This window comes from Cynoglossus semilaevis, chromosome 5 (genome assembly GCF_000523025.1).
Source record: "Cynoglossus semilaevis isolate Cse_v1.0 chromosome 5, Cse_v1.0, whole genome shotgun sequence".
NCBI classification, from domain to species: domain Eukaryota; kingdom Metazoa; phylum Chordata; class Actinopteri; order Pleuronectiformes; family Cynoglossidae; genus Cynoglossus; species Cynoglossus semilaevis.
In genome coordinates, this window is record NC_024311.1 from 6,955,631 (window position 1) to 6,971,147 (window position 15,517).

The 15,517-nt window shown below is 41.4% G+C and overlaps 2 protein-coding genes across 2 annotated transcripts; one reads left to right on the top strand and one right to left on the bottom strand.

Annotated features, from left to right (window-relative positions):
* Positions 1-30: 30 nt before the first annotated feature.
* Positions 31-6,928, top strand: slc24a5 (solute carrier family 24 member 5). The gene is made up of 9 exons (XM_017032431.2): positions 31-495; positions 1,199-1,378; positions 1,779-1,862; positions 2,509-2,612; positions 2,731-2,831; positions 3,484-3,767; positions 4,008-4,217; positions 5,210-5,311; positions 5,802-6,928. The coding sequence occupies exons 1-9, from the start codon at positions 345-347 to the stop codon at positions 6,122-6,124; spliced, it is 1,539 nt and encodes a 512-aa protein (XP_016887920.1). The 5' UTR covers positions 31-344; the 3' UTR covers positions 6,125-6,928.
* Positions 6,929-7,056: 128 nt separating this feature from the next.
* myef2 (myelin expression factor 2) lies at positions 7,057-14,323 on the bottom strand. The gene is made up of 17 exons (XM_008310188.3): positions 14,124-14,323; positions 13,046-13,248; positions 12,230-12,282; positions 11,388-11,395; positions 11,212-11,305; positions 10,865-11,056; positions 10,633-10,786; positions 10,481-10,530; positions 10,338-10,398; positions 10,087-10,188; positions 9,519-9,563; positions 9,334-9,426; positions 8,873-8,968; positions 8,727-8,786; positions 8,321-8,502; positions 7,592-7,643; positions 7,057-7,450 (listed from the first exon to the last, which is right to left on the bottom strand). Exons 1-17 carry the CDS (start codon positions 14,231-14,233, stop codon positions 7,287-7,289), a joined length of 1,719 nt encoding a protein of 572 aa, XP_008308410.1. The 5' UTR covers positions 14,234-14,323; the 3' UTR covers positions 7,057-7,286.
* Positions 14,324-15,517: the final 1,194 nt, after the last annotated feature.

Below are 15,517 nucleotides of genomic sequence, written 5' to 3' on the forward strand. Positions count from 1 at the left end.
TTGTCTGTATGAGAACAGATCCACAAAGACTTCATTATTATGGGATGGCTGCAGAGACGGTGGATGAACGGTGGGTCGGTGATGCCCCCCAGACGCCCCCCGGGCCTCAGTCATTCAGATCAGCGTGTTCAGGTCCAGTGGAGTGACTAGGAACTCGTGATTCTCCACACTCTCAGCTGCAGCTCCTGACCTTTAAAGATGCTTTCACTGCCCTCATCCACTCACACTGTAGTTCACTTTACTTCACTTCAGGGACCGTCTGCAACTTCTCCTCACCACATCTAACTACAGATAACGCGCTAATTTGATTTGCTTTAATTTAATTGAAATTAGTTGGAAGTACAATGAATAAAGTCGCCACTCCACAGAAGAAGAAAAGACGAGATTTTATTCCTTACTTCCTCGGGTTCGTTCTCTTTCTCTACTGCACGGTGCAGCTGATCTCGTTCACAGCAGATGCAGCGCAGCAGACGCGGAGGAAACGTCGGGCTCTGGGTAAGAAAATCACATCAACATCTGTGACCGAGGTCCGTGTTAATCACTGGTCCACTTTCTAATCTGCCCGACGTGTCACGGTAATGTCACGGCCTGTGACTGCTGTGGGCGGCTGGGTGGCCGTGTTTGTTCTGAAAATCATCGCGTCTGATTGGCGTGAAGCACCGTGAAAATGTCATTAGGAATCAAACCTTCAGCCACGGTCGACCACAGCTGTCAGTCCGCGGAGCAGGGAACAGTCTGGAACTGTCTGGAACTGATCATTTTACCGCCGAATACATTTAAACTGTTTGAATGATGGCGTTCGTGCAGTGTGTAAGGTTTTCAGTCATTCCCAAGTTGTGGGTCGCAACCCAAAAGTGAACAACAGACTAGTTTTTAATGGGTCAGAGGGCTTTACCAAAGCAAAAAAAAAGAAGAAGAAGAAGAAGTGATTCAGATTGACACCTGGTGTTATTTATTTTATTAGTATATGTTAATGGAGGGAAAAAACAGGAAAGACTAAAAAAGTTAGAGCTGGGTAAGGATTAAAACACATTATTTTAGTTCATATAATCTGCATTTATTTGGTCCCAGGACCAGAATAACGACTAAACAATAACATTAACCTTACAGTCAGCCAACACAGTCAAATGTGGCTCAGAAGCCACGGGTTGAAGCCCCTGCTCTAGAGAATAATGTGTGTGCCGTCTGCTGTTTTCAGAGAATGACACTGAATGCATCGCCCCGCAGTCCTCTGAGTTCCCAGACGGCTTTTTCACAGTGCAGGAGAGAAAGGACGGCGGTCTGGTCATCTACTTCCTGCTCATCTTCTACATGCTCCTGGCGGTCGCCATAGTCTGTGACGACTATTTCCTGCCATCTCTGGAAGTCATCAGTGAACGTAAGTGACGTGACGTGACGTGACCGCCGCAAACAGGAAAGACTAGGACAGAATGGAATTAAATAATGAAATACAATAAAACATTAATATTAGAGGAACATTATCAATCACAGGTTATTTGTATTTCTCTCTTGCATTTTGGTTTTATCTTGTTTCAGGTCTAATGTTTTATTGTTGTTTTATTAGCTCAGGCTATTTATGTTGTCTTTTAACAAGTCTTTAGGTTAATTTTGAGGTGTATTTTTACACCTATTTTTTTAGCTTTCACTGATCACACATTGATAAACACATGAGATAGACTATGGGTTTGGATTTTTTTTTTCTGGCGTTCCAACATCTGCATTTGCATCACTGGATGCAGACATTGGAATTACAGTGATGTTTCCTGGTTCCTCTTCAGGTCTAGGACTTTCTCAGGATGTAGCCGGGGCCACTTTTATGGCAGCTGGGAGTTCTGCTCCAGAACTGGTCACTGCCTTTCTGGGTAAGATTGTATTTTCATAGAAATAAGTGTGACCTGGAAGTCATTAAGAGCCTAACTGCCTGTTTTTTTACATACATCGACCAGTGTTTCCAAACCTGATTTTAGCCACAGCACATACTGTATATATCATCAGCAAAAACTGTACGGCACACCACCAAACAGAAATTTCACAAAATGTCTATGTAATGAAATATAATAATCTTCCAGTTTAAATGACCTCATGATTGACTAAAATGTTGGCTGTATACTGACAGGAATTGAAGAAAGACAAAGATTTTCTTCAACAGCTCTGATTATCTTTTTTATCTATTTTAGTTTTAATAACCATCTGCTGCCACCTAGCGGAAGAAGATTTAATTGCATTAAAGAAAAAATATTTATATTCATCTAATGATCTCTCACGGCACAGTAGTGGGCCACGGCTCATAAGAGAAAGCAACAAAGAAATCTTGTCCCTGTCTGAACATTGCTTGGTTTGACTGGAGCTCCCCCTAGTGGACCTTAGTGACTTCTTTGGTCTTCATTCATTGCTTCAATAAATTGAAAATGAATTTGAGCAGTAAATTATCAAAGTTATCATGAAGCAGTATTTCTGCCTAAGAAGATGAAATTCCGATGTAAAACATCAGCGTTGTCTTTTTTTTAGGTGTGTTTGTAACAAAGGGAGACATCGGCGTCAGCACCATCGTCGGCTCGGCCGTTTACAACTTACTGGGTATCTGTGCAGCCTGTGGACTCCTGGCCTCAATGGTACGGAGAGTCATAGAAATGTGGACTGTACACTGTGTACACTCCAGTCACGGTGACAGTGACTCAGTGTTGTTCACGCTGTAAAACGTTTGTTGTTGTTTTTTTCCTCCTGGCTCAGGTGGGGCGTCTGACCTGTTGGCCTCTGTTCAGGGACTGCCTGGCATACGGCCTCAGTGTCTCTGCCGTCATTGCGATCATAGCTGATAACCAGGTGTACTGGTGAGTGTGTGTGACTCTACACACTGACACAACATCAGGAAATCATTACATTATCAGCGCTCCTGCTTCCTGCACCACCGTGCATGAGGCGGCCATAAAAGGCTGTTTATTGTTCTCTGTGACAGTGGAGAACCATAGATTTATACTCATAAACCAGTGTTTCCCAACTGTCTTCCAGAAATCCCACAGAGCACCACTAAACAAAAATGTTACAAAAGTATATTTAATGAAATATAAAATTCTTCTAGTTTCAATATATTACCAAATTTCTGACTGGGCCTGTTTAGTTGAACACATCACTGAATGACTCACAGGGATTGAAGAAAAACATACACAGAGTTCTTATAGCCATCTACTACTATCATTTTCGGGGGATTATTTTTCATTATTTCAAGTGCAATTTTGCAATTTTTTGGTTAACAGTTCACTATAACTGGAGTAACTTTGATCTATTTTGGGGACTTTTTTTGCTCTGCTTCAGAGTGGATTTGAAATTACTCTTTAGGTTTTACATTTCTTTTTGTTGTTAAATATTTTTATTTTGGCTATCCGTTTTTTGGGTAGCGCTATTTTGCTTTCATCCTTTTGATTAGCAGAACGTTTCTTTTTCTTTGTATTGGGGAGAATAATGCTACGTGTCTCCTGGTACCAGGTACGAGGCTGCCTCGCTCCTGCTGGTCTACGGCCTCTACATCATGGTTCTGTGTTTTGACCTTCGCATCAGTGAGTTTGTGCTGAGGAAGCTGAGTCCGTGCTGCACCTGCCTGGGCAACAGATCAGGGCAGAAGAACGAGAACCAGCCCCTGGTGGACTGGAACGACGACAGCAGTCTGAGGATCCACAGCCGCTCCAGAACCGACAGTGGAATTTTCCAGGACGACTCTGGATACTCGCACCTGTCCCTCAGCCTGCACGGCCTCAACGAGATTCCTGAAGGTAAAGTGAAGTTCTCAGTATCACCGTGGACCAGGTACAGTACTGGTTTGTGTGTACTTTCTGTGTGTTTATGCATGTTCACTCATCGTAGCAGCCTGGTCTAGAACTCATGTCAGAAAACTAGAGATGAACCTGAGGTTACAAAGACAACAAAGGATGTTGATGATGATGATGATGATGATGGTAGTGATGAAGACATTTCTTCATGACACTGATGTTCGTTTTCTGTTTCTCTCCCAGAACAGGGTAAAAGTGTGTTCTCGGTGCCAGAGAACGATCTGCGGAGGATCCTGTGGGTTCTGTCCCTCCCCATCATCACTCTGCTGTTCCTCACCATCCCAGACTGCAGGAGAAGGTTCTGGAAACAGTGGTTCATGGTGACCTTCATCATGTCTGCAGTCTGGATCTCAGGCTTCACATACCTGCTGGTGTGGATGGTGACTGTTGTAGGTCGGTACCGATTCTTCACCCTCTACGTTTGTGTCTTTTCTCTTTGGCGTCAAACAGGAAGCAGCCCGACTCCGCTCGGCCTTTTTGGATCACAAGTGTTTGAAACTTGTGAGAAATAAGTCGTCTGATTAACGGAGTAGAATCACATGTCGGTCTGCTGCCTAATTCCTGAGATGCCATTGTCCCTGGAAGTTGAGGGGGGGCGTTGTTGTAGCTCCGTGTGCTCGCCCAGACCCGGGATTACAGCAGTTGCCCCCCCGAGGGAACAGTCATGTGAACAGTGGGTGGACGTAGAGCACAGGGCTGAGAACAGCATCACAGACACCGTCACTGACCCAGGATCAGGCCCACAGCACAGTTTCATCATGTGATGGCAGCAGTTCAACTGAAGTATAATGAGATTAGTTTACTGTAGTAGTACCACCATCGGGTCACGTGAAAGAACAGGACTGAAGTCCAACAGGTGCCCACCAGGTCTGAGACCCACCGGCTGGTGGACACAGACAGGATTGGCTTCTTTAAATACATTGTATTTTATCAGCCCCACAGTGCCCCCTTCAGGTAGATTTATATTTGGGCTGTCAAAATGTACAAAATAATCACATTAATTATTTGTGAAATTAATCAGATCAATATTTAGAATACATTTGTTCCATAGTGAAGCAGTTAGCATGACTGCCTAACATGCCTTACACATAGAGGGTCCTGGGTTCGAGCCCCAGAAAAACCACATGAGTTGCAACCACATATTTAATGATGCCTCCAGTGGCGGCCTGTGAGTTGCACTGTAAATGTCCCCATTGTGAGACAAATTAGGGACTGAATTATTATTAATATGTTGTTTTAATACACAGTTTATACAGAGGTTATAGGATTGCCGGTTTGAATCCTGACCCCGTCCTTGTTTTTTGGGTTGTTTTCAAGTTGTTAAGAAAATGAAATCATTAACATGGAGAATCTAATTTGAAGTGTTTTTTTTTTCTTCTGCTCAGGCGAGACACTGGGCATCCCTGACACAGTGATGGGCCTGACGCTGCTGGCTGCTGGGACCAGTATACCTGACACAGTGGCCAGTGTGATGGTGGCCAGAGAAGGTAAAGGACAACCACGTTAGCTCAGAGTACAGCAGTTCAGTGGCTGTGAAATTAACTTGTCACAGTTAATATGAACAAATCTGAGGATTTATTACCCAGCGTGCACTTGGTGTTCCATTGGTATTTTCACCACAGTTGAGAACAGCTGAACTGGTGAGTCAGGGAACTAACAAAGCAAGACAAGAAAATGAGGAAAAGGAAAAGGAATAGCAGATTGAGCTAAAAGTTAGCAAAACATACATAGAAATAAACAAAAATAAATAAAATATACAAACAAATAAGAGGCAGACACTACTTTATTCCAAGCAACATAATTAATGACAATGACTAAGAGTTAGCCAAATAAACAAGACAAAATATAAACAATAAAATAATTAAAAAATAAACAAGTCAAAATATAAACAATAAAATAATTAAAACAGGCAGCTAAAAGACCAGCTCATTACAGGCTGAATAAATATTTTCTATAATATAAACTTTGTCTCCACAGGGAAAGCCGACATGGCCATGTCCAACATCGTGGGCTCTAACGTGTTCGACATGCTGTGTCTGGGCCTGCCTTGGTTCATCAAGACCGCCTTCGTGGACACCAACAACCCCGTGGAGGTCAACAGCACCGGGCTGCTCTTCATTTCTGCCACTCTGCTGCTTTCCATCGTCTTTCTCTTCGTGGCTGTTCATGTCAACGGGTGGAGACTGGACTGGAAGCTGGGAATCGTCTCCCTCATCTGCTACATCCTCTTCGCCACTCTGGCCATACTCTACGAACTGGGGATTATAGGAAACAATCCCCTGACGCTGTGCAGGGACTGACTTCACAGTTGACGGGGACATTCTGGGACCAAACAAGTCAGCGGAGACGTCAAAGGAAAGCAACAATCTGTGTCAGAAATGTTCGATCACAGCAAGAAACTGAAATGTCAGTTCACACAACGCCGCTGTGTCATGGCTACAGATCATTTCTTGGCTTCTCAGAAAAAAGGACAGTTTTTCTACAAGGCTGGGACTGAATGCCACGACTCAATAAATTTATGACAGTCAGTGTGACTGAATCAATGGTAGCCATTTACCTAACTGCCTAACTGATAAGGTTTTACGGCTACAAGTGTTGAAATGAGCCATGAAGAGTGAAAAAAAACAATCAGAAATCCCCACGGCCGAGGTTATCTGAAGTCACAAAAAGCTTTTATCAGTTGTTCATCATTAACTCTACAAAACTTGAAAGGAACCTTGAGCTGCAACAAAAAGGAAAAAAGTATATTCTAAGTAATTTATAGTGATTGGAGTCTTAACAGGCATCACAAACACAAAGGTTTCAGATCATTACTGGGAGATAGTTTTGTTTTGGTAATGGTAAAAAAAAAATCTGCTTTGTTTCCCTCATAATTTCAGGTTTCAATAATTATGAGAATTAATATGCTGACAGTTAGACTTTTTGTGTGTTCTCTATCACATAAACCACACACATATAAAGTGTTTAATACGTTTTTTGTTATATTGTATTTAATATTTAAATTAGATTTATATATATACATATATTTACACACAGTTTATATATAACATGTATACATACATCTATAGTGTACATAATACACACAAATATATGTATATATGCATATATTATATATTTGTACAAACATATATGGTTAAATACATTAATAAATACTAAAGAGGCCACTGGGTGGCAGTGTTGACCAATAATAATACGACACTCGTCTACGCAAAGACACTCCAAACCAACAGGGTTAAAAATTAAAAAGTTTATTTGTACAAATAAACTGCCCGACAAATTGAAAAGTGTTTACAAAAAAAAAACCCCATAACATAACTATAAAGTACTGTGTACATAACCAAGAAAACCCATGATCTTTAAACATGGCGATGTAAAGTATTTTGTGTTTTTAAAACAAAACAAACTCAGAGGTGGCAAAAATAAGGACGGGATATGGAATTGTGTCCGATCCTAAGAAAAACTCTAGTTGTTGCGATCGATGCGCACGTCTACCTCCCGGCCGTTGATCTTGGTTCCGTTCATCATCCTGCAGGCCTTCTCTGCACTCTCTTGGGAATCGAACCTCACTGTCCCACAGCCCTTGGACTTCCCGTTCTCCATCTTGATCTCTGCAAACATCACCTGACCTGCGGTGACAAGCATCAAGGCACAAAGATGTCTGAAGAAGTTGTCGACTCAGAGAGTGTTTGATCGATAAAACGAAAATCAGATAAAATTAAAAACGAAAATGAATAAAAACAACGACAACAACAACAACAACAACGTACCACAGTGACTGAACTTCTCCTTCAGCTTCTGCCACGTCAGGTCATAGGAGAGCTGCAACAGAAACAGGTCACTTCAGTCTTCTCACACGACACAGGTGACACCACAGTACCCTGTTGGTTAGTCATGGAGGTCATAAAGGTCATGAACCTTCCAACTAATTAGCCAATCGGTTTCTGACACAGGGAGACTGCACGTCTACACGGCTCAGAGAGTACTGTGTATATGAAGGTGACATACTCTTCTACAGTGTAGTAGTCATCACGCCTGCTTTAAGGTCTTGGGTTCGAACCCCAGAGGAACCATATGCCAGGGACCTCCTAGTGACAGCCTGCTGTTTACACAACAATTCCCCTCGTGTGGGACGGACAATGTTCTGATTATTATTATTATTATTATTATAAATAAACAAACACAACAAATGTCGTTTGGTCAATGGTTTAACTTTTGGTACGGTGGCGTCATTCAGTTTTATCCTAGGACAGTGAAGGCCCCACTGGAATGTGTCGTCCCTTCCCCTTCCCATAATTTGTAATGTCGATGTGTTTTGACCTTCAGGGCCACCGTAGAACTGACTAAACAAATTTAAACAAGTTTAGGTGACAACAATATCCTAATCAATGACATTCCACTTCAGTGACATCATCTGCTCAACAATAATGTAGTGGATCAGCTGATAAGAAGATACACCCTCACCCACCACACACACACACACACAGACGCACACTTACCATTCTCACAAAGATCTGACAGCCGGCTTTGGACCCAGAGCCTCGGTCAGACAGACCTCCGCCCATGTGACTCTGTGCTCCACCTCCGTAGCCAAAGCCGCGGTTCATGTCCATTCCTGACATTCCCATACGGTCAAAGTTGGAGCCCATTCGGTCCATTGACATATTCCCCATTCCACTACCTGCAAATGACAAACACATACCATCTTAGTGGTGAAGGTTTCAGCTCAGACTTATTCAACCGGTTTATCTCCACCTCTGACACAGTTAAAACAGACTCCTCCCACAATCTTATAGTTTTTCATCGTCTACGTAACTGACACTACACACAACACACACACACTTATTATTATCACTGTGACACAGTCCTGCCATCACAGAGAGCGCAGCAGAGTGTCGTCTGTACCTATTCCACTTCCCATGTGCCCCATGCCGCCGCCGCCACCGCCACCACCATAACCTCCACCTGAAAGTCAATTCAAATGAAGGCAGTTAAAACCACAAACCAGACCACAAACACAGCACGGTGCCCTGACACAGCGGGTTACTCACTCATCCCACTGAAAGAATCTCCAAACCCTCTGTTTACTGGCATGTCGTTGTGGCCAAACTCCCGGTCCATTCCTCCCATTCCTGACCGGTACATGTCTACAACCAGAAGAAGATCATTTAGATTAAGGATTGACCCAAGTGTAAACTTTCACACTGTCAAATATTTATATATTAAGTATATAAATATGTATCGATAAATACAGACACACATACATGTATATACTAACACACACATTTATATAGATGCATATATACAGATACACAAAAATATATATTAGACACACAAGACGGGTGTGGGGGGTGTTTTACATTAACACAATGCTGCACAATTTATTAAATCACAATTTCCATGTCATTATGAGCATTTACATAACCTCATTTGAAAAAAATACCTTAGATCTCAGTGAGTAGAAATACTGTATATATAAATATATACACAGTATAAATACATATACACCTACCATTCATCCTGCCCACATGCGTCATGTCTCTCCCTCCAAAGTTGCCCATGTTGCCAACATTATCCATGCCGCCGAAACCAGCACCGCCCATACCTGAGAAGATAAAAACCGGTTCTCATGTTCACCTCATCCTCAGGCCAACAGGTTTAAAAAAAAAAAACCAACAAACTCAACAGAACCCTTACCTCCTCCCATCCTGTTCATGCCACCATAACCTGCAGCGTCCATGCCTGTCGTACAGAAAAGGTCATGGTCAGGGTGAGGGTCATGTCATCAGGATCGGCCTTATCTACTCACATTTACTGGGCGTTTATAAAAATGAACTGCGTTTAGACTAATGATCAAATACTGTTCAAAGGTTGAGAGCACAAATCCAGGTAGACCTCTGTAACCCAGACCATACGGTGTCGTGACAGGACATTCTTTATCAAATACTACACCGTCAACTTTACATATAACTCCTCTACATTTACATAAAGCCCATCCCCGTCAGCTGGTCCTGACTCCTTATCTCTGTGACACAGACTGGAGCAGGGTCTAAAGAAGAACCACGTCAACGTCAGACCTGAGGGTGATGGATTGTTGGCTGACATATTAATGACGTTCAAAGGTTTTAATTAACGGTGGCCCAGAACACACACATGCAGTCGCTTATCATTGATAACAACTCATAATTCCTTCAGTATAAATATCACCTGTGATTGACTTTTCCTACTGCACTTCCTCACAAAATATTCTAGACATGACACTGACCTCCAGGACCCATGGATCCCATGCTGCCACCACCACCCATACGATTGGCGTTTATGGGTTGACCGCCTGGACCCAGTCCCATACCAATACCACTGAGACCCCCTAAAATTAAAGTAGAACACGGTCATCAAATAACATTAAAGAAACTGATTGCACTTGAAGACCAAGTTTAGACATTAGAGGAATGTAATTGACTCCACAGTGTGATACTGAACAAACTGATGTCACAGAAGTGACAACCATTCACTCACTTGGTAACTGAGGCGATTTCTCTACTTGACGGAAATCATCAGGTGGTAGAGATTTATCGTCCTATAGAAAACACACAATGATTCAAATTTCCATTGAACTTTTTGTTGTGTTACTTCTTTTTTTTTTTTTCAAATCAACTCACCATTTTCACGTGCATCTGTCGGTCAAAAAGCATTTGTCCGTTAAACATGGCTGAGCTGAGAGTCAAGGAGAAAGTCTGCTGAAAATGTGAAACTTTGTGCTGCTAGTGGTTTCAACATTAACATTCCTCTGGTTGTTACATTGTTAGGATACATATGGCCTGCACGGCCTCCAGTGACTGCTCAAAAGTCACCGTTCCCATCCCGCGGCTCTTGCCCTCTTTGTCTTCTTTGATGTCTGCTCGTTTCACTGTGCCGGCCATGCCAAAAACCTCCTTCAACTTCTTCCAGCCAACCTTGAAATCCAGCTGTGAAGAGGGGGGTATTTAACCTCTTTTCATTTACATTATTAAAGTGTTTCACAACAGTTTACTTTATTTTCTCACGTTGGCTACAAACACGGTGTTGCCCAATCGCCCCGCCTGTAGGGCATGGATGACATCTGGTTGGATGTTGGGATTGTTGACAATCGATGGCGGCAGGTTCATTCCACCGCTGCCCATTTCCTGCCCCCGGCCTCCACGTTGAGTTCCACCCATGCGTTGCAGCACACGCCTTGCGTGTTCCCCATCAGGGTCCTGGTTCCATAGGGAAAATGTGGGAATTTAGCTTTAGATCCACAGCACTGTGGGGTGGTACTGCATTCCAAGAAGTAAATCATAAGAATGTAGTACAACTTTAGAGTAAAAACATCAAATGTTTTTCCCGTCTTCCTGTCAGGACGGTTGCCCACCTCTTTGATGGTGAGTGGTCTTCCATTCAGGTCATGTTTATTCATTGACGTCACTGCTTTCTTCACAAACTCCTCATCTTTGAATTCCACCACACTGTCCAAGCAGGTAAACAATAAATTACACATTTCTTGTTAGCTATAAGTGAATATAAAAAAAAGTTGTGATGTTTCCTTACCCACAGCCCTGATGACGGAAGTCACAAAAGTCCAGGATGAACCAGAGTCCAAAGTTCAGGAAGTAAACAGAAAACAATTACGATCCAGAAAATTCTACAAAACCTTCAAATTGAATGTATCAACATGCCCGAGGTTTAAGAGTGCACGTCGGCCACATGTGCAGACTGACGTGAGACAACAATGGAAATACAATCTATAACCATGAAGTAGCAGGATACTACAAACTCACAAGTTAATACTGCATGACGTGGCACTAACAAACAGCTACGCATTCTAAAATAGTAAAATATAACGTTATGGAAAAATATTTTACACTTTGGTCGGGATTTACATTTTAATACCACATTTGGAGATGAACAGTTTTACCACTTAATATAGTAATAATAATAACAGTAATAATAATAAAAAATATATATTTACAAAAGCCAGACTGCCTTGTTCCTCAGAAATGAGAGCTGGTTCAGGAACCAACATTGTCCAAATAAGATTTTGAGACACGGGGTCAATCAGTGAGACAAGTCCCCAAAACCCACATGTTCCAGTGGAAAATTGACCAAAGAGACAAACGTTTGGACCCAATTTAAATTAACAACAACAAAAGCAAAAGTATTCACTTGGAGAGATTCAGTGGGCTCAAGGCTTTTTCCAAAATCAACAGGACATCTCCCTTTCAAATGATTAATGATCATTAGCCGTCTGTCAGATGTAGTAACAACCAAAGGTAAATACAATTCAGTAACATGGTGAGACCCAAAGTGTCAGAGCCTGGGAGAGCACTAGTTTAATGAGAGCCTGCTGAGGGCATTAAAACCTCGTGCAGCAATTTGGCCACATCACTTACCCTTGACTTTCCTTCTGCATCCTTAAAGAGCTCCACGTATGTAACCTCACCAACTACATGAGACATACAAGGGAAAAATACCAAAAGAACAAAGGTTTTATATCACCAAGTCTTCAAGTCGCAGTTGGCCTTGGCAATGCCGCTACTGATGGAGATGTCCAATTAATGATCAACGGTCAGCCCAGACCAACATCCCAGACAACACCATGCCTTTCTGGGCAATGACCAAGACACACAAAGGCCAAGGCCCAGAGAGAAACACAGCTACATAGACCTGGGAAATTCAAAACACTTCAACATGATCAGTTTTGTCAAAACAAAGAAAGGTGAAAGTTTGCAGCTGCCCCTTGACCTTTTTAAAGGCTCATCAGACCATAGCAGTTCAAGGATTACACATGACATTTTCATTCATATCATTAAGGGTTCACCTCACAACAGAGGCAACAGGAATATTTCAACAGTCAGTAGTTACTACTACTGGTGTGAGGTTACAGTTAAGAGCTGACAATGCCATAAAACAAGTGACAATATAACTAGGTCCATTTCTCACACACATATCAACCCAAACTAAATTAGAGTCCGTCCAAAATGATGGACTAAAAATCCAATAGCATAACGTCAAACTATGTTGGGCCTTGAAGGTTTAGAAGACATGAAAGTCCAGAAAAGAGACAAAAAAAAAAACGATACGAGCTACTTTACTGCTGCTAGAAGGAAACTGTTCTGTCAAATAACAAGCAGAAAGTGTAAAGAACTCTTTAAGTTCCTAAAGTTAGAGAATTGGGCAAAACAGTTCCCACTCAACGGGGACATTACCTTTCTCTCTCATCAGGTCTTTGATGGCCTGCCACTTCATATCATAAGGGATGTTGCTAATAAACACGCGGTTTCTGTGTGCACCCTTCTTCTCTGCAGCATGTTTGTCTTTGTATGGATGGTAACGGTTTCCTCTCCTGCTGCCGGAGGACTTCTCTTTACCATCCTGCTTCTCCTTTGGAGGCTTGGTTTCATCAGTGTCTCTAAAAACACAGGAGAAAACAAAAAGCTCCAGGTCAGATACTGAGCACCCCCTCCTCAGTATAAAATGTACCAACTCTGCTGTGGTTATTTTCTTTGTATTATTATAATAATGAAAACAGGTTTATAAAACCAGGTCCAGAGAAATACATTACTAACTATCATGTCTAATACAGGGAACTTTAACATCAAATATGAAAAAATAAATAAATAAGATAATAATAATTATGACACAGTAGCCAAGTAGATGCAATAAAAGCAGTGGACTATTTTTACCTTGTGATTATTCGACCATACACAGTAATGTAGGCAAATAAATCAAACAATTTAAACTTGGTGAAGTTAATGTACTGTGTCCGTTTTATTGTCAGAATCTGCACTGATTACTAAATACATAGGGCATGACATCAAATACCTGAGTAGAAATTGTAATCAATGAGAATTAAAAATTATCTATACTTTCATCGATCAGCCCGGTTGGTTAAAGAGCTGAACTTCAGTACTTTTGACATCCCACCAGTATCTCCTCCGTCTACAACGACGATGCTAACGTCAGTTGCTAACGCTTGTGTTTCAGTTGTCTGTCAACTTTGCACGTTATTTTTGATTAATGTAGCTTTTTGACAAAACATAAGCTTCATGCGGGCTGGACATGAACATATTAGCTTAGCACGACAAACATTTAACACACACTTAACTAAACGCAGGCGTTATGAACTAGTAACGTGCCACTCGTATACATTGGTATTGCATTGTATTGTATATATAGCATAAATTCATACAGATTCCATCGTAACCGAGAACAGCTTAGCAACCCAACGACTCACTTTAGCTAGTCATGCTAACGGCGTCACAGGGGGCGCCAACCATAACCTACGTTTTCACGCCGTTGGGTGTCTCCTCGGAGGTCTCGTCGTTTTCGGATTTCACAGACGCAGTGGAGTCGTCTTGCCTCGGTTCCTCGTCCAGGGTTAAAACATCTGCCATGTCGGAATTAGCTTGCTTGTAGCGGCAACGACGCAAGATGTGCCCAATGCTACGCAGTTCAAAATGTGCAGATGATGTTTGCGGTTGTAACGCGAGATTTGGGAGCTGTTGCCAGGCAGCCCGCGCGAATAGAATAGAATTTTTGCAATTGGTTTATGCCTTTTATTTTATTTATGTTTTTGTAGCTTTGTTGTTAAATACAGTAAATATGGGCTTTAGGGGAATAAAACAGGTTTCTGTTTTTTATTTAGGCACAAAGGCTTTAAATTGAAATATATTTAATCCACCAATACATAATTCTGGGGTTTTAGCCAAATTATAAGACTCAAAAAAGCATAAAAAAAAGTCTCCAGGCTACAACAGCTGTAGTTGTACTGTTATTTTGCACTAATCTGTGAAAGTAGTACACAGATTTAAAAACATGCACAGAGAAATAAAAAACAACAAACAGGTGTGTTCTTTAACTTCACCTGGATGTCTGTTTATTGACACTGTCTTCAATCCAGATGTATTTGAATTAAAACATCTTAAATATTATGTCAAGTAAATCCATTTAAAAACAGTGCAATTGTTGTGATTAATCAATGACAGTCATATTGTAGCACCATAATATCTTAAATAACCACAAGGCGTTCTTTTGCGGTGACTACAGAGGTGTACATTGTGGTTCCACCTTTAACACAACAGATTCTAAACAACAGATTATAAATTTGGATTCATCTGTGAATGTAGCAGACAGATGGAAAATGTAATCAACCAAAATTAAGTTGGATAGAAACGAATTAAAAATAAAAGTTAAGATAATAACAATTAACAATGGCTCTAATTAATTGGATTAATTTGTAACAACATCTCACCATTTCAGAAAGAAACATAAAGTTTGTTAATCAACACTGCAAAATCGTCATTTAAAACACACACTGCAACAAGTATTTTAATGAGGGCCCAAGTCAGTTCATCATTGTTGAACTCAGTGATCGATGCACTTTGCTCCACTAAATCTACTGTGTACTGGGTGTTTTCTGTAGTATTTTCTGCAGTACATAGTGGCCCAGTATCATAGGAAATAATTCCCAGCATGTTTGAGCAGATGCCACAGCCATTAAAAGAAAAACACATTTGCTGGGTTGATTTGATGGATATGTACATTTGTAATTATTTGTGCTCCCTTAATTAAGCCATAAGCCATACATTTAAGCAGCTGAGTACATTTGTTGATTCTTATTCTGCTGTAGCAGCCAAAGTTGGCCTCTGGATCTATTGTCCTACAGTCTGTGCCAAAAA